This window comes from Loxodonta africana, chromosome 23, assembly GCF_030014295.1.
Source record: "Loxodonta africana isolate mLoxAfr1 chromosome 23, mLoxAfr1.hap2, whole genome shotgun sequence".
In the NCBI taxonomy this organism is placed as follows: Eukaryota; Metazoa; Chordata; class Mammalia; order Proboscidea; family Elephantidae; genus Loxodonta; species Loxodonta africana.
Genome location: NC_087364.1, coordinates 14,695,657 through 14,720,801, shown reverse-complemented (window position 1 = coordinate 14,720,801; position 25,145 = coordinate 14,695,657). Strand labels below are relative to the sequence as shown.

The 25,145-nt window shown below is 36.7% G+C and overlaps 1 protein-coding gene across 10 annotated transcripts in view; it reads left to right on the top strand.

The window, feature by feature from the left end:
• The window catches only part of PCCA (propionyl-CoA carboxylase subunit alpha), a 535,620-nt gene that overhangs the window by 383,376 nt on the left and 127,099 nt on the right, over positions 1–25,145 (top strand). For all 10 annotated transcript variants that reach the window (XM_064275261.1, XM_064275259.1, XM_064275262.1 and 7 more), the window contains one exon: positions 924–1,026. In XM_064275261.1, coding sequence (XP_064131331.1) covers positions 924–1,026 — 103 coding nt within the window. The remainder of the gene's footprint in view (positions 1–923; positions 1,027–25,145) is intronic.

The window sequence follows — 25,145 nt, the reverse complement described above, 5'->3', positions numbered from 1 at the left end:
GTTAAGCTGGTATTTGACTTATTTTTAAATCAGCTTTGAAAATTTAATTTTAAATAACATACGGTAGCTAATATATTAAGGAGCCCAGGTGATGCAGTGGTTAATAAGCACTAGGCTGCTAACCAAAAGGTTGGCAGTTTGAACCCACCAGCCACCCCATGGGAGAAAGGTATGGCAGTCTGCGTCTGTAAGGACTACAGCCTTGGAAACCTCATGGGGCAGTCCTCCTCTGTCCTGCGGGATCGCTATGAGTCAGAATCAACTCAGCGACAGTGGATAATATACTAAGCTCATTTTTCTTGTGTCTAATTGACATCATGAAGGAATACTTCCAGAGTATTTTACAAGAAGAGTGCATAGAGATTCATTCTTTAATATATTTTTAATGTCATCTATAACAAAGGAGAAAATACAGCCAAAATAATTCTGTAGGCTCAAATCATGCTAAATCAGTAATTCATTTTATGCCTCCATGAAGCGTAATGGAAACTCGATGGCACTGGGTTTGTGGGTTTTGTATGAAGTGTAAGGTGTGGCATAGTTGTTTATTGTATTGTAATTTTTTAAATTGTCTTGAAGAGTAACCAGATCTTGAAAATAAATGATGAATATTGCTTCAGGAGAGTTAATTTGTGAAGGATTATCACAACAAATCAACCTGAATTAGCAGAAGAGATGGTGGTACTTAGAATAGACTATGGACCTGAAGTTACTGAAGTGTGACTTCTGTTGTCTTTGAAATATTTGCATTTCTTTTACTTTTCTAGTTTAAATCTGAAAAACTTCTTTCCAAGCCTGAAAACTTAAAAATTTATGAAATACAGCCTTTGACAATTTTACCTCCTACGCTTAAATTAATGTCAAAGGAAAATCAGTTTCTCAGAGAGAATAAGATTAATTCTTCTCCTTTCTTTCTACATCAGAATACCAGTTATTAAACCACAAGTGGCTAACTGGGAACTCTCAATAAACTTGGACAATGAAGTTCATAATGTCACAGCATCACACAGTGGGCCAACATTCTCTGTGAGTTTTATTTCTTTTTTTGGTGATCTTGAAGCTATGTATGAATATTTGAAATTATTCTTAACCTGTTCTGTGACTCTCATTTTTAATCTAGCATAGATGTATATTTGTTTCATTTTCTTTAAGAAACAGAATGTAAATGGAACTTTTTGTTCTCTTTTGCTAATTAGGAAATAACATTTCTAGATTTAGCCATGTTCTAAACTCATTTCTCCATACCTTATTCATTTTTCTTTTTGTGATACTGATAAAGTAATACATTTGTCTCTGTTAAAAGGAACAGTAACTTTAATTATAGTTCCAAATGATTGATAACTGTGGGGGGGGGGTAACCATTCTTTTAAAATGGGTAATCTGAAGCCTCATATAACACTATCTTCAGGTTTCATGTTCTTGAAGACTAAGTTTACCTTATGGTGATATCTTTTTTGTTTTTAAGAACTTAACCCTCTTGGATAGTATGCACGACAGAATTGCTTTAGTTCAAATTCTGGTCTGTAGTAAACAGTTTTACAATAAGATTTCAAAGTTAATGCTGCAGTGTGAATATGTTTAAAATCTGTTGTTTGAGATTGCACGAAAAATACCATACAGCGTTGATATTTTAACTTACGGGCCCTTGTACTTTCATCATGAACCCAAGGAAGCTGATAAATAGTTAATACAATGAATATTATATTAGTCTGCATTATTCTTTTCATGGCTAAGTTGCGTTGAAGTACCATCTTGTTTTGGGAGAAATAATGTTAGAAGATTTAGGCAGTCTATGAATATAAAAATAATATAATTTCATTTAAATAAGACACGATGAACATGAAGTATATGGCAGTTTCTTGATCTCAGCTAGAAAATACCACAAGTTAACGATTAACGAGAATTCATTTATTCAGCAAATATACTTATTACGTGCCTGCTGTGTGCCAGTTAGTGCTAGGGGGTTGCACTGGAGAAGCTGGCATTTTTATGTGGCAGCCAGAGTCACAAATGAGGTTAATTCATGAATCAAGTGTAGTCTCCTGGGTTTTCTTTACATTTTGTGATTTTTTTCTGTATGCCAAAATTTGCTAATGTATTGGTTACTGAAAGACGTTTCACTCAAAATCTTAAAACAAAAGCTATGATGGAATTAAAAATTGTCATATGATATATTTATGTGATTCATTATGTTCATCCTATCCGTATGATCTTTTAACAAACAGCTGTATAAGTGGACACTTAACCATTTGTCAGATTGAGTAGCAAATGATATGAATTGAATAGTAAAAAGTATTAGTATTATAATGTAGCACTTTTCTATGGGAAATTATGCTAAAGTCTACATTTTTGTGAAGTTAACCTTCTATGGGAAGGTTAACTTCACAAAAATGTAGACTTTAGCATAATTTCAATTCTATTTTGAGTCATCACCACTGAAGTTTTACTGCAGTTTGCTACTCCAGTACATCAGTTTTCTAAGCTGTGCCTTGCTTTAGTAAGAAAACTGCCTAGGTTACTTCTTAGAGCTATTATTTCTTTGTGCTTGTTTCAGATTTCATGTTAGAAAACTATAGACCACTGGTAAAACTCAAGTGGTGTCTTTTGAAATTTTTCCTGTAGTACTTACCTACCACTTCACTATTTAACTCATGAGAAAATCAGGGCTGTTCACAAAACACATCAAAATTAATGTACTAAAAATTTCTATGGAAAATACCTGTCTTGGTATATAGTATCAAAAACTACTGCCTGTATTTGTTGGCTTAGCATCAACCACTTAATGAAGTGCCTATACTCCTGAGAGAGTATCCCTTCCACCTAAGCATATTTGGATTGAGCTCCTTTCATTTGACATCTGTATTATGAAACGGGGCACATTGAATAGAGTAGAATAAGTAAAGGCTTATTTGTAAGAAGTTTTCAAAAATGTGACACCCTTGTTTTTAGGGTGACTGAGGGGAGAGCTCTATTAACTTGGTTTTCTAGATTGCTCACTGCAACATCAAGAAAGAAAAAAAAATTAGCCTAGAGCCTACAGTCTAGGACTGGGTTAATGACTACAGAGGTAGTACAGGCAAAGTTATATTTATTTGTACCACAGTAATGCCTCCAGTAAGGAGCCCTGGTGGCACAATGGTTAAGTGCTCAGCTACTAACCAAAAGGTCAGCAGTTCAAACGCACCAGCCACTCTGTGGGAGAAAGATGTGGCAGTCTCTTCCATAAAGATTACGGCCTTGGAAATGCTGTGGGAAGTTTCACTCCATGGCAGTGTTTTTTTTTGGGTAATGCTTCAGGTAACCTAAGCACTTTGACATTTTAAAAATTAAATTATAAAATATATCAAGTGAGAGAAGTACAGCAATTGTTTAGATCTTCTATTTTAAAAGGAAAATACAGATACAGCTAAATCTCAGCTTCACATCATCCCAGTCGTTTCTCTTCCTCCCCAGAGGTAGTGACTGTCCTGAAGGTGCTGTGTACACTTCTTGTTATGCTTTCAGTATGTGTGTGTGGGCCCCAATAATAGTGAAAAGAAAGTTGTTAAAGCATACATTTTGATGATACCATTTATGCAAATTTGAAAAATATACAAAGTAATGAAAATTAGTATTTCTAGTAAAAAATAGGAAAAGTAATTTCTAGTGAAAAATAGGAAAAGTAGGGAGGGTGAAAATTCTGGAAAATGGAGAAACTATGGTATGTGGTAGAAAGAAAAGTGAAGAAGTGGAAGAAATGATGAAGTACTTTATGTATTTTAGGGGCTTCTGATTTTTAATACAACTGTCAAAATGAATGGCAGAATTAATCTGAAAATGAAGTTGAAACATTGTTCAGCTTTTGAAGATGATAAACCCAAAAGCCTCATAAACAAATTGATTTTTATTTATAATTACTTTTACCATTCCCTTCTGAATTTCCAAGATGTTTTCCATTTCTCTTTTATCTGTGTAACTCAAAACTGAGCAAAATAGTTCATGAAGAAGGAAGAGATTAATGCGTTTGCTGTCTTAAAGATGAAGGACTAAATTCATATTGAAGACGACTTTGAAGAAAAATGTCAGAGTACTCTTGATGTGTATGAAAAATTAGCTTAAAAATTTGGCCGTCCTAAAGATGGGAAAACGAGCAATGTACATGTACTTTAAATTTTTTTTACCTGTTTCTCGTTAACTACTAATAAATTAGAAAATAATTACACCAAGTCCTCACTTACTGATTTTCTCGTTATATGACATTTTGCATTTATGACAGTAGTAAAAATTCTGACTATCTTTCACATTAACGATGTACGTCTGGCAGTAACGAATGCCAAGTTACAAGGCAAGAGTAACACTGGATGTGATGGTTAAGGTTATGTGTCACCTAGTCTGGGCCATGATTCTTAGTGGTTTGGCAGTTGTGTAATGATATAATTTGGCAGTTATGTAATGATGTAGTCATCCTGCATTCTGTGATGTGATGTGGTCAACCTCCATTTTCACATAATGCTGATTTTTACATAGTGACCTAGTTTTTCGAACCTAACCATGTCAGTAAGTGAGTAGTGGGTGTATATATGATCATAAGTATTGATTTATATATCCTTTGCTACAGTGAGCCATTATCAGAAACCTTTCTAAAGACCTTATAAAGTACCTAGGAGTAACCAGAATTCTTAGAGTGTTGAATTTTGGTATACCAGTGTAATCTTTGTGCTGATGGTTAAAAAGCAAATCTAGAAAATCAAAAGTAACATGTGGTATGGTCAAGGAAACTCATTATTTTTTTCTAGGGTTAAAAAAAAACAACATCTTATGTCGACCTTGAGCATCGTGCTCTTTTATGAACTATCTGTATGGGATCAAATTGACAACAGCAACTCGAAAGATTAGATAGGACACATGGGGGTGGTGATCACAAATATTTACGTAAATAATTTTGGGCTTATTTATATCCATTGTTACCATGGTGGATATATATTACCTTCCAAATAATTTCATTCAAGAAACATTGGGCTAGGTATCAGCAACTCAGTGATAAAGTCAGTCAGTCTTGGAGCTATCCATGTGAACAATCACAGTGGTAAAGGGGAGACATACTTGGAAGTAATTAAAATACAGTGTGATAAAGACTTTAATAGAGGATTCTTCAATTAAATCTGTAAGAAGAAAGCACTCAGTTGCCTGAAAGAGTGGAATCAGAGTGAATACAAAGAATCTTGGGAGAAATGACTAATGAATGCCATTTTGGAGCGTGGTTTGTGTATAAGCTAGGGCTTCCTTCTGAACCACAGAGTGAATAGGTGAGGGAAAATGCTGGAATGTGGAGAACGAGGTTTGTTGAAAGTCAGAAACATCATATATATGTGTATATGAACTTTTATTTTTTACAATGGAAGCATATGCTTTCTTAATTTTACTATTATTCATTTTTCAAAAACAGTAAAGGAGTTTCTCTACCTCTTTCTAGTTCCTTTTTGATACTTTTTTAGCCCTACTCAAGGGTGTTTTGATGAAGCAATGGATTACTTTGGTTTATAATTACTGAATATTTGCTTTGTGTCAGGCTTTGTGGTAAGCATGGTATAAAGCAAATACTAGATACCGAGGTTCAGAGAAACTAAGTAACATAACCAAAGTCAAGCAGCTTGGAAATGTCAGATCTGAGATTAAATTCAGGTCAGTGTGATTCCAAGGCCTATGGTTTTAACTACTACATCTCTGTATATAATTTTACAAAGTAGTTTTGCTAGACAAAATTCTCAGAGATGGTAGAATTAGCTGTGTTAGACTACAGATAAATCATTATTAATACAAGAAATAGTAAATTTATTTCTAGACCAGAATAGTTTGTTGCAAGATAAAAGGAATTTTCTTTATAACATGCTGAAAGTTAAGGCTGAAGTCATAGTGTTGAACGGAAGCATGTAAGGCATTGCGGGAATGTGAATGAGTCACAAAAATGTACACAACATTGCTTTTCCAGTTACAGATACTAATTCAGAGCGGCTCTTGTAAAGCATTTTTAGTTTCTTATTACCTCTTGTAGATGTTAGCGTATTTTTCAAATTGTTAAAATACCAAATAATGATATTTAGCAGTGATTTTACAGATTCGTCGAAGTAATAATTTTTGAGTGCAATATGAGGTTTGAGGTAGATAAGACTTTGCATCTAAAAGACTTCCTGCTTTCATTTTGTTTTCTTAATAATGCTCATTTTAGTTGACGTAAAATTGTCTGATCTTTAGATGCCTGTGGTGGAGGGAGGGAAATGTTTTGTAGAATTCATATCATTGAAATTACTACTGTATATTTTTCTTCTCAAACAAAGAATATGGTAGCAAACATAAGAATAAAAAATAATAATTAAATATGGATGTGTAATAAGAAATAATTGTATACGCATTGTTTGAAGTTTTCTTTCTCTGATATAGCCAATCCTTTCGCCTTTGTTATACACTTTATTTTGTTCTTGATTTCGTGACTAAGAAAAAACTCAACCAGTTGCCTTTGATATTTAGAGGGCACATTGACAATTTGGTTTTAAGTAGAACTGCTTAACTATTCTTGCATAATATTTTCCTAAAAATCAAGAACTGAATAAACCTAGACTGTGCCAATAAATAATCTTGAGTACAACATAATAGTTTTATTTTTGTATTTCCAAATATTAATGTAAAGAAATCTTCAGTGTTACTTCAACAAGAGGTTACGCTTGCATTTTGTATCACAATCCCTGTTCCTTGTATCACATTTATGGAGAGTAATGTTAAATTGTGCCGCCATTGGAATTTTCATATGGACATGATAAAAAATTGTGCTTGTTCTCTTAAATAAGTTTGAAACTCCCTTCCTAGAAAATATTAGAATATTATTATTATATCTATCCTTTTGCCTCTATGGTCAGTTTTTAAGAATAAGCTCTTATTTTTAAATTTGAGAAGAACATCAGCAAACAAGGCCAGTTACCTATCACATTAATACCTACTGTAGGCATCTGATTAAAAAATTATCTATGGATGAAGTGTACAAGAGGCAGACAGAAAAATAAAAGAACATGTTTGTAGTAGTGTTTTTATGTGAATGTCATAGTACCATTAGGGGCTTATAATAAAAGGTCATAATCCTAGTTAGAAAACTGACTTACAGTACATGATAAAGGATAGAATACAGAGGTAAGTTTTTTGAAGTTATGTGATATATTTAAAATTTCTTTTTCATTTTTTTATTTTGATAGCAATTAAATGTCATGGTCATATAAACTGATTTCCTTGTTAATTCCTTTTTTCACTTAGACTTTTTTCCTGTTAAAAAAACCATATGTTAAACGAAGCAGCCGTAAAATATTATGCCATCTGAGGAAAGTATCTTATTTTCTGTCAATGGACTTTTTTTTTTTTTTTTTTTTCAATTTTAGTCTGCAAAATTGGGGAGGGGGCCAGGCTGGAAATCAATGTTGACTTCCCCCACCCCCATGAAAAATATTGTATTAGGTAAACCTGAAATTCTTTCACTTTTGCAAAAGCATCTGTTTTCTTAAAAAAATTATTTTTCCATATAAGGAAAATAAGTCAAGGTAATGCTAAAAACATAAAATACTCTGGAAAGAATATAAAAGTCACTGTAAATAAAGTCAACAGAGAAGCAACAAACCAGGCATAGAATTTGTACTCATATTAATGAAAAAGGGGAGATTTCCATAATATATAAAGAACTCTTATAAATCAATATGAAAAGACCAAGCCAGCTGAAAAATATTCATAAATGGTTCACAACAAAGGAAATATAAATAGCTCATATATATATATGGAACTCTGGTGGTGACACAGAGATTAAAGTGCTTGGCTTCTAACCAAAGGTTGGCAGTTTGAACTCACCAGCTGCCCCGCAGGAGAAAGATGTGGCTATGTACATGTATATACATATATATGTCACATTTTTAATAAGAAAAATTTAAGTTAAAATTATGAGTTACCATTTTCCACGTACATTTTGGCAAAGATCAAACGTGATAATTCTTGATTTTACAAGGTCATAGGAAAATAGGCCCTTGTACATTATTGGTGGGAGTATAAATTGATATAATCTACATGGAGAGCAATTTGATGAAATAAATTCATGCTGCAGGGTGTGTTTACAGTAGGAGACGTACAAGAATATCCATGGTATTATTTGTAAGAGCAGAGGACTGGAAATAAGCCAAATGCCCATCAAAATGAGACTGGTTAAATAATTGTGGTATGTCCATAACTTTGAAATACTGTGCAGCCATTAAAAAGAATGTGCATATTTTCTATAGGCACATTTATTAAGTGACAAAAGCAAAGCACATTCATTTGTGTAAAAAAGAATATATATATTTTTAATACTGTTATATGCTGTTTGTTTTCTACGATGACCCTAAAAGTACCACAAATTGGATGGCTTTTAATAACAGAAATTTACCACTTCAGAATTCTGGAAGCTAATAGTCTGAAATCAGGGGGTCCACAGGGCCATGGAAGGAGCCCTGGTGGTACAGTGGTTAAAATGCTCAGCTGCTAACCAGAAGGTTGGCAATTTGAACCTACCAGGCAATCTGCTAGAGCAAGATGTGGTAGTTTGCGTCCATAAAGAAGATTACAGTCTTGGAAACCATGCATGGCAGTTCTCCTCTGCCCTGTAGGGTCACTATGAGTTGGAATCAGCTGGACAGCAATGAGTTCGATTTTGTTGTTGGCAGGGCCATGTTCTCCCCAAAGGCCCTAGGGGAAGAGTCTTTCTTATCTCTCCCAGCTTCTGGAACTCCATAGTCTCCCCAGCTGATAACATCTCCAGAGACCTTATGTCACATTCACAGGTACCAGGGGTTAGGGCTTCAACATGTTTTGAAGCAGGGGAGGGTACGATTCAATCCATAACATGTGTAGAATATCTTTGGAAGGAGCTATAAGAAACTGATAACAGTGGTTGCCTTTAAATTGAGGAAGTGGATGGCTGACCCATGACATAAGTGAAAAGAAGGTTTCATAAAAGAGATATGATATGTTTCTTTTGTACTTTTTGGATTTTGAACCCCATTTATGTATTGCCTATCAAAAAAAAATTTTTTTTTTTCTAAAAAAGGTACAGTACAAGGGTCTGGAAGATGTGCAACTATTGAAATAGTGGGGTTTTAATTACCTGCCAAGGGACTTCTCTGATCCGTTGTCCATTGAAGGAATAGTCAGCTGAGCGAGCATGTGTTTGAGAGTAGAACTGTGCTCTATAAGGTTTTCAATGGCTGTGATCTTTCAGAAGTAGATCACCAGGCTTTTCTTCTAAGGCACCTCTGGGTAGATTCGAACTGCCAGCCTTTCAGTTAGTAGTCGAGCACTTAACTGCACGAACCAGGGGTATGTAGGTACACAGTGTATAATTACTGTAACTCCTTCAGTGAGAACTCTGAATCGGGAGTTAGTTGCTAGAGATTTCTTAGCAGGCTATGTCTGGAAATTAATCTCATCTGAGTTAAAAAATTGGGAAAACCAAAGAGAAAAAGCAAAGAAAGGACCAGAATGAGTAAACTGAGTCAGAAGAGGTTTGGATAGCCCTTCCAACAGCCTCCTGGTTTCCTTTCTTGGGTGTATGAATTGCCCAGAGGGGAGATTACTATGTAGAAGAATTAGAGATTTGCTCATAGCAAGAGGTGTAGTGAGTGAAAGCCACACCAAATGTTTTGCTCTGGGTCCCAGAATTCAGAGTAATTTCATGGTCCTAAAACATCCCTGGTGGTTTGCACAAAGCCGGCCAGTCTTTCTTATGCTAGTTGAGAGAGTTCATGGCCACAGTAGTTTGGGGTCTCACAAATGATTACCTTTGGTCCGTGTTGTCCTGGTTGGTCTTTCCTCCGTCGTAATGCCCTTGGCCACTGCAGCAAGCTAAACTGCATGGGCACTTTGGGTTTCTTTCTATGGAGTATAGACCTCAACTGGAGTTAGGTTAAGACATGATGTTATTTCGCTCCTATTACTGGTTTCCGATATTTAATTATGCAACAGTTTTATCAAGCTCATTGTGCCCTTTTGGAGGGAGAAGAAATAAATAAATACCAACCACATTAAAAAAAAAAAAATCACTGGTAGAATGAGATTATTCTCCCCTTCTCTTCCTAAGGAAAAAGAAAAAACAGTTAACTTGCTGTACCACTGTGAGTTCTTTTCTTCAGACTAAAGAATACCCTTTCAAAAGCAGCTCGTCCAAGTCAGCTTGACACCAGCTAGGAGGGGGTCAGATAAACAAGGTTGTAGAAAAATCAGGTATGAAGAGCAACCTTGCACAGCTTGACTGTTTACTTTTTAAATGCAGCCATGTTCAATGGGTATCATACTGTATTTTTGAACCATAGGACTGAATTTTCATAAAAATGTGAGGATCCTGCCCATGTAATCTGGAAAATTACTTGTCTAACTGGGTGCACAGTCACACCTGTATCCTCTTGAATGACTCAGTCATGTTGTGCTCAAGAGTTAAGTAACTTGTTATGTGACTAAGTGAAGAACAGAAATAAGTTATAAAATTCACTTACTTTGGAAATGAAAAACACTAAATGGTATTGACTGTTATTACATTAGAGTCTGCAAATACTGTAATTAAGACTTCAAGTAATTTTTAGAATTATCTCCTGGTTTCAACCACTCTCTGAAGAATTTTATGAACAATAAAACTTTCAATGTTGACACCAGATATCCGGCTTTAGTTCGGTTCAACTATATAAGCATTTGTAAAATATCTAAAACAGTCTAGTGGTGCGTTAAAAGTTATTTTAAAAAATTAAAATATGATTGATCCATCTAACTTATTTATAAATAAAATGAGTAATGAAAGAAATGGCAATCAAAGATAAAGCGCCTTTACTGAATGCCTTAACTGTTAGATGAATTTTTATGTTTTTATAACCACTATACATTTATCAAAGAGTCCTGGTTGCAAAATGGTTAAAGTACCCGGCTGCCAACCAAAAGATAGGTGGTTGGAATCCACCAGCCAGCCGATCTGTGGGAGAAAAGACCTGGCAAGCTGCTCCCGCAAAGATTTCAGCCTAGAGAGCTCTGCGGGGCAGTTCTACTCTGTCTTGTAGTGTTGCTAGGAGTCAGAAACAACTTGACTGCACACAACAACAACAATAACATACATTTATCACTTTAGTTGTGATATCATTTAATAGCTATTTATTGAGTACCTGCTAGGGACCAATAAGCAGCATCATGATAAACAGAGAAAATACTCAAGTTGTCAAGGATTTCATTTTACTTGGATCTACAGTCAATACCCAAGGAAGCCGCAGACAACAAGTCAAATGACATATTGTATCGGGCAGATCTACTGCAAAAAGATCTCTTTAAAGTGTTCAAAAGCAAAGATGTCACTTTAAGGCCTAAGGTACACCTGACCCAAGCCGTGGTATTTTCAGTCACCTCATATGCATGCAAAAGCTAGATAACGAATAAGGAAAACCAAAAAAGAATTAATGGCCTTTGAATTATGATGTTGGAGAAAAATATTGAATATACCATGGACTGCCAGAGGAATGAACACACCTGTCTCGGAGGAAGTAGAGCCAGAGTGCTCCTTGTGAGTGAGGGTGGTGAAACTTCATCTCACGTGTTTTGGACATGGCATCAGCAGGGACCAGGCCCTGGAGGGAGGACAGCATGCTTGGTAGAGGGTCAGTAAAAGAGAAGAAGACCCTCAACGAGATGGACTGACACAGTGGCTACAACAGTGGGCTCAAGCAGAACAACAATTGGGAGGATAGTGCAGAACCAGGCAGTGTTTCGTTCTGTTGTACGTGGGGTCGCTATGAGTCAGAACAGACTTGACAGCAGCTAATAACAACTATGATCTCGGTCCTGGAGACTCAGTGGTAATCAAGAGAGATGATATCTGACTCCTAATAGAATTTGTAGTCTGTCGAGGGTGACAAGTATGAAAGCTGTGTCAGTAGAGTAGGACACCTGAGTGCTCTGACATGGAGAGTTGAGCACTGTGGACAACACGTAGGAGGAGCTCCTTCCCTGGATGCAGGCGTGCTCGGGGAAGGCTTCCTGAAGGAAAGAATGCCTGAGACCTAAAGAACAAAGATGGAGGGTGGAGTAGGGCAAGACTGTCAGAGCTTTGGAGGCATATAAAGCATATAAAAAGCTAAAAGAGTGTGTGATATGTCTGAGGAAATAAAAGATATCTTGTATGACTGGTGGATGGGAAGCTTGCAGTAGGGGACCTGGTGGCAGGGAGGGAAGGGATGAGAGGTAAAACTTGAGGGAAAGGAGGGAAAGAGTCATAGTGATATAAACAGAAACCTGATCCTGTGGAAACTTGTTAAAATGGTCTGGATTTGTCTGCAGTGCAGTGGAGAGCTGTAGAAGGCCTTCATACGGGAATTCCTCACAATTGCAATTAGAAAGTTCACTCCATCTGCAATGTAGAGAATAGATTGGAACAGGCAAGACTAGAGTGAGAGACCTGTTAGAGGAGGCTGTAGTAGTGCAAGTAGGAGGTGGTATTACCCCAAGCTGTGATTATGGCAGTGGAGAAAAAGAGATGAATATGGAAGATACTGAAGAGGTAGATGCAGCTAGACATGGAAATTGATGATAAAGCTAAAATTTATTGACCAGTAATAAGATTAGTTTATAAATATTGTGCATTTTATGTATGTCAAGCACTATTTTGAGTAATTCAAGCATAGTGTGTTATTTAATAGCAATTATATCCAACGTTCACTGAGTATAATGTATACCAAGCACTGTACTAAGTGCTTAGCATGTATGATCTAATTCAATTGCTCCACCAATCCTAGAAGGCACAAGTACTGTTATAATTCTAATTTTAATCATAATGCAACCTGAAGGACAGAGGGAGCCCTGGTGGTACAGTGGTTAAGAGCTACGACTGCTAACGTGTCAAGTGTGTCCAAATTAATATCCTGTAGGTATTATTATAACAATTACTTTGATCACTGTCATGAATGAATAAATTCACTTCATATTTTTAGTAAACTCTTATTTGCTATTCAATCAAACTCCTTTACTCACTAATTCTGCTAAGGTGAGAGGGTTTTTTTTTGTTGTTGCTACTCTTGTTTTCACATGGGCAAACAGGGACAGATTTAGACCCCTTTTGTGGCCTCTTAGTTACTTGCCGTCCTATCACTGTGTTTATGTCCTTCACATTCCTTATGACAATGTTTAATTACCTTCAGCTGGCACACACATGGATGAAAGTTATAGTTTTCCTGCATATACTAATGCCAGGAACAGCCCTGTTTTTGAGCAATTGCTACTACTGAACGTGCATTCTTGAGTGTAAAATTATCTGTAGACATACTGAAAATAGTGGTTGAAGTATTGAATTTCCTTAACCAGTTTGAATCCACCATCCTTCCTTGGAAACCCTATTAGACAGTTCTACTCTGCCCAGTAGGTTCTCTACGAGTCGGAATCCACTCAGTGGCAATGGGTTTTTTCCAGTGGGCTTATGGTTATGGTATAGCGATTTGTATTTGTTTCCAGAAATTTAATCTTTGCCATAAAATTTCCTCTGAACTGAAATCTTGGAGTTATTAAACAGTTGTGGCATGGCCAGACATTTTCTGGGGGCAGTGGAGGTGGCAGAGAAGTAGGGAGCTAGCTTATTTCTATTATAATAGTAGGAATTCAAAGAGAACCCAATTAGTGTTCTGTTTGATCAATTCACATTTGAAGGAAAAAAATCACAGAATTTTAAAACTTGAAAGAATTTGGTCCCCTTAGCCAAGTCCTCAGTGAATAGGAGAAAGCACATTGGGCCTGGAAGAATGGGTGACTCACCCAAGGTGACTCAGTGAGTGAAAAGCGAAACTAGAGGCGCTAGCATGTCTGATGGCTGGCCCGGCTCTTTTCTTTCTTTGAGCTACTGTGGAATGGGAAGAAACTCTGAATTTTATCAACTGTGTAGATGGTTGCTATGAGTCAGAATCAATTTGATGCCAACAGGTTTGGTTTTTGGTTTTTTATGTAGATGGTGTCGGTTTTATCTATCTATCTATCTATCTATCTATCTATCTATCTATCTATCTATCTATCTATCTATCTATCTATCTATCTATCTATCATCTATCTATCTATCTATCTATCTATCTATCTATCTATCTATCTATCTATCTATCTAATCTATAGATAAAAAAGATGGTTGAAGTATTGAAGGTCTTCTATTTAGGGAGTTTGTCCTCAAGGAAAAAAAAAAGAAATGATTACTCAATAGAATTGTATGAACTCATCATAACCAATTACAGAAAGTAAAAAAAAGACTTGTTAGGATAGACACTAAGACTGCTTTATTCTGTTGGAATAATATGCCAAATTCTAAATCTGATTTTCTTTTACCACTTCCTAGCCCAAATTACGTCTGTTAAAAGGAATGTTTTTGTAAAAATGAACAAATTTGTGAAGTTTTATGCTTCTTCTTCTGGCTTTTGTTAACTACTGAAGAGTCTTAAGTGAACATCAAAACCCTGGTTATATGTATCAGAAAAGCAATAGTCAACTGTGTGACCATGACTAATTCTTTTGTTAATTTTTTTTAACCACTTCCACTCAGGAAATAGAAGAAACAGTTTGGATATTGAGGCATCTCCTGTTCTTTGAGGTCTCGTAGATCTGCGTAACTCTAGCTGCAGCCCAGAAAGAAATTGCAGAGAGTGATAAGTAAAAACGTTCTGCCTTAACTCTGACTTTCCAGTCTCGTTAATGAAGTAGTGTAAACTTTTCACATTACTTTCTGGAGCTTTGTAGTTCATAAAAATAACATTGTTGTAGTGCCTGCATGTGCGTCAGCTGTGACTGAATGTTTTGATGTCTTCGCACAAGGCAGACTAGTGCTTTTCTTTGAAATGTGTGAGGGAGTTTCAGATGCAGCTTCTCAGATGGATTTAATTAGTAGTCCATCATAGGGCTGGATGTCCGTTGGTCGCAGCTGAATTCTCATTTCATTCACGCATAACTAGAAACACCTCGCTTCAAACGGGTTTCTTCAAAGAAAGAAGGGTTTAGGGTTCTATGTTTTACTGCTTTTTGATGTTGGTTTCCCTTTAACTGAGAAGACCTTATGTTTATACAACTGTTACTATTAAGAAAACATAGCTTTCTCCACCGAGGTTCCTTTTGTTATCAGTGCTGGGTATTTGGTGAAGTCAAAGATCTGTGGAATAGCTCTCACTCCGTCAGAGGTATTACCGCAGCTGTGTGTTTGCATGTTTTGCTTATGAGAGGCATGAACTAAAAATTTGGCATAAACTTGTGGAATAATTCCTAAACCTGAAATTTGAAAGCAAATATAACGTAAAACCAGCAACTTAACATGTTAACAGGGTAGTTGGGTGTTTCAGAAACTTAAAACATTAGCCACAGAAAGAGAGCAAACCAACTAACAAATGTTGCCGTAACTCAAATAGTAATTGAGTTTGGATGCATTTTGTCTACAGTGCATGGGGTCACGGTATACGCCGATAAATACATTGAAAGACTGCAAACATATTCTCTTAGTAAAAACATGCCCTACTTCTAGTTTTTTCTTTTTCCTCTAATTATCCCTAAACCTTTGCAGTTCATTAGAATTTGTCCTGAAAATAATGCTTTCTTTTCTTTTCCAGCTGGTGTGTCTAAGGTCTTGTCTGCTTCATCATCAAGGCAGCTTTTATCTTCTGTGCCCACAATCCTAATTACATTTCAGGGGGCTGCAGTCTGTCCCAGAACGCTGTTCGTTCATTGTATTTTGGATGAAATGCTTGAGGGGTTCTTTGGGCTGTTAGTCATGGGCACAGGTTTGCTTCTCTAAAAGTTCCTTTGGTCTAAAATTCTAATTTGTATAAAAATCCTAAAAGATACTCTTTAACTTCTTATTACTCTTTGCCTTTAAGGAAAGGAAAAGTTATTTTAGACTGTTCAAGCTTAAAATTGTTCCAAAGTCGCAGATCACACTTGAAAATACCCGGTAATATATTCTATGAATTCTTTTGGCGTCTTGTTTCCGTATTCCATCCAAGAATATCTTGAATTTCAGGTTTATATTTCTGCCTTGTTTCTTAGCTATAACTGATCTCTCCCACCTTATTCACATAGTTGTGGCAATTTCTAAAACTCAGAGGTTGGAGATCTGCCACCACTGAAAATGGTTTAAAAGATTGACAAAGGCTTAAAAACCTTTTTTTTTTTTTTTTTTCAAATGTGTTTAGCAATGATAGCAATAAGTTGTGGAAACCCTGGTGGCATAGGGGTTAAGTGCTATGGCTGCTAACGAAAGGATCAGCAGTTCAGATCTGTCAGGCGCTCCTTAGAAACTATGGGGCAGTTCTACTCTGTCCTATATGGTCGCTGTGAGCCGGAATCAACTCGACGGCACTGGGTTGGTTGGTTGGTAGCAATAAGTCAGAAAGTGATTGCGTTGAAAGGAGCGACATAGAGTGGATGTTGGTCTCTGTGTTCTCGCTTATGTGCTTTGTGACTTGTGGATGTTTTCTGGAACTTCTGGTGTTGGGAGAATTATGGAAGTGGCTCAAGAATATTTTATTAAATTTATGTAATTTAAAAAAATTGGGTGATTTATTTAAGGTGTCCTCTTAATGGTTCTGCCTTTAATACAGTGTGATGATTTCACAAGATTTTTATTATGTGTTCTAAGAATCTTGGGAGAAATATAAAATATATCAAATGCAAGGGGCAGAACATTCGTGAATTATCTTTTATATCAATTTGCAAGATAATTTGTATGGGAAGCCTATTCATAATATTTAAAGTTAATAAGTAACATAAAAACCAAAAAACCCCAAACCCGTTGCCGTTGAGTTGATTCCTACTCATAGCGACCCCATAGTGACATATTGACCACATTTTCTCCTATGTAATCTGGATAGTTTTAGAAAAAAGAAAGATCAGCCGCTTTGGACATAGAAGCATAGGTCATCATGTTCTTGCTCCATTGTCTTCATTTTATAAAAATTTACTGACGTTGCACCAGCATTTACTAACGAGGTTTGGTTTGTGGTTAGGTAGGGGTGGTGGAAGACAATAAATGTAATGTTGTATTTAAAATGACAGTCTCTGAAGACAAATAAACCTCCTGTGTCACTTACCAGTTATACCATTTTGGAACCGTTACTTAACTTCTCTGAGTCACTTCAGTCATAATACATAAGTGCTGGTGTAGGGGAATCGTATGGGCTGGAGCTTAAATACCAACCCCGAAGCTACTGGCTGTGGAATCTGGTAGAGGTTATCTTTTCTGAGCCTGAGTTTTCCTCATCTGTAATACAGGAATACTGTCCTCCAGGGTTTTTGTGAAAACCAAATGAGATAACATATGATCTAGGATAATGGCTGGCATGTAGTAAGCCCTCAAGAAATTATTTCTCTCCCACCTTGTACATCGACGTTTTGCTTATTTTAAAGAAACCGAAACTAGCATTTTCTTTGAAAGCAGAAAGTTTTATATGAAAAATTGACAAAGTTTTAAAAATAATCACGAAAAATAAAAGGTACACCCATAGATTGGCAAAACTTGTCAGTGCAGATTAACCTTCTCAGACCCGGTGTACAGTGTCTTTTGTTAGCATTGTATTATTTATTTTATGAAGCCCTTTTTGAGATTACAACAGAATACCTGAGAAGTGGTTGCGGAGATGATCTTCATTTTTTGGTGGTTCACTTGGGAAATTTTGTCAAATGACTGATCACTGCTGTCCCCTTTTCCTCCTGCTTTTGGCCCTCAGATCACTGGTTGTGGTTTAAGCCCGCATGAGCCTGCAGTTCCTGCTTTCCCCACTATAGGGCACGCCTATACTGTTAAGGTGCTGGGCTGACTGGCTTCTGCTCTTTGGGGGATTTGTGCCTCTCACTTAAGAGTCTCTTCCTTATCTGTCGGCACTCTGTTGAGTGTTATAAAGGCCAGACATCATGGATTTACCACATCGATTAATATGTGACCATTCTTTGCAATAAAATAGTGCCTCTTGCTTGACAACAAACATCTAAATGAACTTGACAACAAATATCTAAATAGGCTGGGTTGAGATGCAATCAGATCAACCTGGGTTTGAATATGCTACTTTACTAGCTATGGAACCTGGAGCAATTATTTTAACTTCTCTGAGCCTCAGATTTGTCATCTACAAAATGTGGTTAATAACATTTACATTGCAGGGTTCTGAGGATTAAATTAGTTTAATGTATATTAAAATACCTGGTTGATGGTAGGTACTCAGAACATGTTCCTTTTCTTTGATGGAGACTCGTGTCTCTGAAGAGGGGGCAAAAAGTTAGACAAGATGGAAAGAAAACCAGACACATTCATAATTGGAGTAGCAGTGCTATTAAAATTTCTATTTTGATTTAGTGTTGTTTTCTTTTTTAAAGATATTTTTATTTCTACAGGGGAAATGTTTAAATTAAGCCATACCATTGGTTTCTAATTCAGTGTTTAAACCTCAAAAAAAAAGTAGATATTGCTTGATATTTTAAAATTGAGTGCAAATAACTATGGGTATGACTGTGTATGACTGTGTTTGCTCTTAGCCATCTTTGCCATTCCAGCATATTGTTGCTATTGCCCCTTCTATTGCCTGGCTTTTTATAAAAACTGCTGATTGTGTTTACATGTATGATGTATGGCATCATATGGAACACGAGTAAGGAAAGCAGATGGAGGTTAAACAAAGCACAGTCTTCTTTTGTAAATAACTCGCTGCAGACAAACTTGTCAGTAGCTACCAAATTCACCCAGTTGACGAAAAGTACTCATGTTTGGTTTTTAAAATCTAATGATTACTTGGCAACTGGATTACTGGCAAATAGATTTCTTTAATCATACAGGCTCAGTGTGATTCATAGAAGAGTGGTTGTTATTTTTATGATCAGATTTGAAACACGGTTTAAAAGAACTTCTGATTTTGTTTATAACCAGCTACTGAAAACACCAAGGAAATGGTCGGGCCAGCAGGAATTGGCAAGGTTGCTGGTAGTAAGTGTTGTTTCCATTAGTTTACCGTATCTAAGATTGAAGAAGAGTCTTTTCTGTTTTACTCTACACCACTGGTTTAGGTGCATTAACTGATGGGTTAACCAAAAAATTTAATCTAAATCAAGTTTTCTAGGTTTAATTTATTCCACTGGGCTTCAAATTCTCATACAATCATACCACCCAACACATTGAGAATTTTACCTCAATGGGGAGGTGTTTTGCTCTTGGCTTGAGTATAGTACTCCAGCCTGTAATTAAGCTGCAGTACAAGAAATACACGAACTTACAAGGAGAACTATTCTTGCTAGCATTCTGTATATATCATTTGCTTATTCAAGCATGTAAAACTTCAACAAGAGGAGCTAATTTTGCTTTGATTTCTTGATTTGAATTGTTCTACTATTTGGCACTGGGTGGAAAAGGAGAAAATCATATTGAAAGCATTGTTCTGTTAATGAAGTTGCTTGTCCTTTTTTGTGCCAAATTTGGCAGGTAAAATTACCATTTATTCTACTTGCTAGAGCTGGAGAATAGATTGTTCAGGAAAAGTAGCAATTTAAGTGATGACACTAGATAGAATGTGCTACATTATATGTCTCTACCATACTTACAGATATTGACGAGTGATTTTTCACCTCTATTTAGTGATCAGCTTTGTCTTTAACCACCATCTTGCTCCCGATAGCTCTCATCAGCTACGTGCAGTTTGCTTCAACTGTAACATTAAAACAGAATACTGTTGCTATTAATTATAATAAACTAAAATGAAGCATTTTGACCTGAGGATAAATTAAAGATTGCTATATTTTGTTCTGCATTTTTCAAAAATATTACCTGCTTTTTTATTACAATTACTGAAAATAAAACAATAAAGACAAAATATACACTAACATGAAGATACATAATGTAATTCCAGGTGTTCATGATTTCTTCCAAGTTAAAAATTGTGCTTTTATATGTGCTTTAAGTTGTGGTTTACAAAATCTAAAATTAATTTAAAAAATCTTTTCCTAAAATGAGTAATTATCCCTTTCATAATATGAATAAATGCTTTCTTTTTACGATTAGTCGTTAAGTGTTTAAATGGAATGCATAAATTTAGCATTGGAGAAACTTTGAAGTAAATCTATAAGTCACTCATTTTTTATGGTTTAGATTTTCCCTAGAAAACTTTAGAGCTTTGAAAAAAAATTATTTACTGTGTTTGCTTACAATACAGTGGCTAACCCTACTCTCTCCCTCCAAAAAGAAAAAAACCCTCAATAGAAATCAATTTGCAAAAATATGTTTGTATTTTTTTTAAGCCTCTTGGTGAATTTGTAGACTTGCAAATGTTAACTCAGAAACAGGGTTGAACCTTGCTGAAACTTTTAACCATCAGTCCTGTCTTTCTGCCCACTAAACTAACTGGTAGGCAGGTGCAGATGTTAGAAAATCTAACATTGCAATTGACACTAATTGGCATAGTTGTTGGCAGTCTTATCAGAAAGCAAAGGGCTGAATGGTTGAATGGATTTAGAGAACTCGAATGATAATAAGCATTTTTATATGCATCTTGAATTACTTTTGTGACCCAGACTAACAGGAACACTTTATTCTGACCTCATCCTTCAATGAATAGAAATTGTACAAAGCAGAATATGTAGTGTATGTGTTTTTGGGTGGGTTTTATGTGATTACTGATTATTTTCCAGGTAACCTTTTATAGCTATCTGCTCTATTACCCACCTTACCCCCTCCCCAGTGCTCAGAGAAACCAAAGCATATGTGTGGAATAAAAAGGAGATAACTATTACCAAATATTAAATTAACCTATTTGATTAATTTCTTGCCAAAAGCTTGATGAGCGTCACAGTAGTTTAGGCTAATCTTGGTATGGGAAAGGAATCGATAGGGACATAGATGAAACAAGGTTGGTGATGAGTAGATAATTTGTGAAGATGGCTATTAGATATATAGGAGTTTATTAGCCTATTCTTTCTGCTTCTGTGTATGTTTGCGAATTTCCGTAACAGAAAGGATGTTTTGTTTGTTTTAATATGCAAGGGGATCCACTGTTGCCTTGTTGTGGTTGTGTGGCCTCAAGTTGATTCTGACTCACAGTTCTTTCCGTGACGCTGGGTTATGATTGGAGTCTTGGTGAAATGCAAAAGCTTGTTTTAATAAATAAATCGTAAAAACAAAACCTGTTGCTGTCAACTCAATTCCAACTCATAGCAATCCAATAGGACAAAGTAGAGCTGCCCCATAGTGTTTCCTAGGTTGTAATCTTTATGGGAGCGGATCGCCAGTTCTTTCTATCGAGGAGCAGCTGGTGTGTTCGAAGTGCTGACCTTTCAGTTAGTAGCAGCCAAGCGCTTAACCATTATGACACCAGGGCTCCTACTTTCCAGGACGTTTATTTTTTTTCTTCTCTTAGCTCTTTTTATGAAAAGTTAACCTGTCTAGGGATCACGATAGAGGGTCCTGGACAGAGCTGGAGAAAAATGTAGAACAAAATTCCTAACTCACAAATAAAAGACCACGCTTACTGGCCTGACAGAGATAGGAAACCCTGAGAGTATGGCTCCCATATACCCTTTTGACTCAGTAATGAAGTCACTCCTGAGGTTCACCTTTCAGCCAAGGATTACACAGGCCTGTAAAACAAAATGAGACTAAAGGGGCACAGGATGGGAACGCAGGAGGGACCAGGAAAGCTGGTAACGGGGAACCCAAGGTGGAGAAGGGGAGAGTGTTGACATGCCATGGGGTTGGTAACCAGTGTCACAAAACAGTATGTGTATTGTTCAGTGAGCACCTAGTTTGCTCCGTAAACCTTCATCTAAAGCACAATTTAAAAAAAGGAAAGAAAATACCAGAAGGAATCAGCAGAAAAACAAGAGAGAAATGATAGTGCCAGTCATAGCAACTAAAATGAAGGCCAGTCAAATTATGGCACTTAACTCGGACCAAAAAAAAGTTACCTGTTTAAAGTGAAAACTAATACCTAATAAACTAATCTGCTCGTGTACAAATGAGTTAACATCTAGGCAGTGTGGATATTAATAGGAGTTTCCTAAAGATACTGCCTTAATCGAAAGGAGTGACTCTCAGGGTGAAAATCATAGTTACTAGGGTGGGTATTTGTGTCTGTTCTGACTAGATGTAGAATATCCCCCACATAGTGTTAAGTAATGATTTCAGCTGCTATTAATGCGGTGTCACCACTAGGGTTGGTGTTACCCAGTGTGGCAACTCATGGTGTCACCCCCCTCCCACGTACCTCCTCCTGCACCAGACCGTACAGAATCCTTAGTAATGTTTTTTTGTACTAATGTTACTTGTAAATTGTTATTCCCGTATATCACTCCTTCTTTTCCTTTAATTACTACTTCATTCTCAAAAAATTATTGAGATAGGTTCACAAATACTAGTTGCCGCAATATTGTAGCTAAAACACCAGAAACTTTGACAAAATCACCAAGTATAAAAACGCCACAGCGGTGACAAGGCCGTGTACACTTGTAGTGCATGCAGGTGGAACCATGTAATTCAAAGCAGGACTGTCATTGAGTAGTAATGACGGCGCTGTCCAGAGTGCATTAGAAAGTTCAAAAAGTAAATTAGCGTAGAATTTTAGCCTTCTAGATATATTGATGCATGTAAGTTGGGGTTAGAAAAATGTTCTTGTTGTTATACTTAACTATAGGGATTTTTTTTTTTTAATTTTGTGCTTTAAGTGAAAGTTTACAAACCAAGTCAGTCTCTTACATAAAAACTTATATACACCTTGCTACATACTCCCAATTATTCTCCCCCTAATGAGACAGCCCGCTCTGTCCCTCCACCTTCTCTTTTCGTGTCCATTTCGCCAGTTTCTAACCCCCCCTACCCTCTCATCTCCCCTCCAGGCAGGAGATGCCAACATAGTCTCAAGTGTCCACCTGATCCAAGAAGCTCACTCCTCACCAGCATCCCTCTCCAACCCATTGTCCAGTCCAATCCATGTCTGAAGAGTTGGCTTTGGGAATGGTTCCTGTCCTGGGCCAACAGAAGGTCTGGGGGCCGTGACCACCGGGGTCCTTCCAGTCTCAGTCAGACCATTAAGTCTGGTCTTTTTATGAGAATTTGGGGTCTGCATCCCACTGCTCTCCTGCTCCCTCAGGGGCTCTCTGTTGTGTTCCCTGTCAGGGCAGTCATCAGTAACTACAGGGATTTTTAAAAAATGTTTTATTGTGCTTTAAGGTTAAGTTTACAAACCAAGTTAGTCTCATACAAAAACTTATATTCACCTTGCTATATACTCTTAGTTGCTCTTCTTCTAATGCGAAAGCACACTCATTCTCTCCACTATGTTCATGTCCATTTGGCCAGCTTCTGCCCCCTTCTGCCCTCCCATCTCTTTTCCAGACAGAAGCTGCCCACCTAATCTCATGTGTCTACTTGATCCAATGAGCTCACTCTTCACCAGTATCATTTTCTATCCCATTGTCCAGTCCAATCCCTGTCAGAAGAGTTAGCTTTGGGAATGGTTCCTGTCTTGGGCTAACAGAAGGTATGGGGACCATGACCTCCGGGATCCTTCTAGTTTCAGTTGGACCATTAAGTCTGGTCTTTTATGAGAATTTGGGGTCTGCATCCCACTGCTTTCCTGCTCCCTCAGGGAATCTTATTGTCAAAGAAGTTGATTTGTAATATTTCGATGTTTTGGATTCTGCTAAGGCTTCCTTTATGACCTGATATGTAGTTTAGTCTGGAGAATGTTCCATGTGCATTGGAATATACTCGGCTGCTGTTGGTTGGAGTGTTCTGTATATGTCTATGAGGTCAAGTTGGTTGATTGTGGCATTTTGATCTTACGTGCCTTTATTGAACTTTTTTCTGGATGTCCTGTCCTTCACTGAAAGTGGCGTGTTGAAGTCTCCTAGTATAATTGTGTTCCTGTCTGTATCACTTTTCAGTGCTGTTAGAGTTTGCTTTATGTATCTTGCAGCCCTGTCATTGGGTGCATAAATATTTAATGTGGTTATATCTTCCTGGTGTATTGTCCCTTTAATCATCGTCCTTTCTGGTGAATTTAACTTTTAAAGTCTAATTTGTTGGAAATTAATACTGTCACTCCTGCTCTTTTTTGATTGTCATTTGCTTGATATATTTTTTTCCATCCTTTGAGTTTTAGTTTGTGTCTCCGAGTCTAAGGTGTGTCTCTTGTAGGCAGCATATAGATGGATCGTGGTTTTTTTATCCATTCTACCACTCTCTGTTTCTTTATCGGGGCATTTAGTCCATTTGTATTCAGAGTAATTATAGATAGGTATGAGTTTTGTGCTGTCATTTTATGTCCTTTTTTGTGCGTTGTTGACAGTTTCTTTTTCACACTTAATTTTCTGTGCTGAGTAGCTCATCTTTATATATTGTCTTTTCCTCTCATTCGTTGCAGTTGATTTTGTTTCTGCCGAGTCTCTATTTTTTTCTGGTGTTTTATTTTGATGAGTAGGATTGTTAGTCTCCCTTGTGATTACCTTACTGTTCACCCCTGTTTTTGTAAGTTTAAACCTAACTTTTATTTCTTTGTATCGCCTTGTCTTCCTGTCCATATGTGAGATCTGTGACTATATTTCTTAGTCCCTCTTTATTGTTTTAATATTATCTTCTTTTACGTAATGACATCGCTCTTTCCCTGTTTTGAATTTTTTTTTTTAATCTTGATTGATTTTCGTGATTCCCTACATGGTTGGACATCTGACTGCTCTGTCCGGTTTTCTAGTCTCGGGTTGACATCCCATATTATCGATTTTCTAACCGTAAAACTCCGTTTAGTATTTCTCGTAATTTTGGTTTGGTTTTTACGAATTCCCTAAACTTCTGGTTACCTGGAAATGTCCTAATTTCACCTTCATATTTGAGAGACAGTTTTGCTGGATATATGACCCTTGGCTCACAATTCTTTTCCTTCAATGCTTTATGTAAGTCATCCCACTGCCTTCTTGCCTGCGTGGTTTCTGCTGAACTGTCCGAGCTTATCCTTATTGAATCTCCTTTGTAATTGACTTTTCATTTATCCCTAGGTGTTTGGTTTTGGCAAGTTTGATTATAATATGTGTTGGTGACTTTCTTTTAAGATCTACCTTATGTGGAGTTCGATGAGCATCTCGGATAGACATCTTCT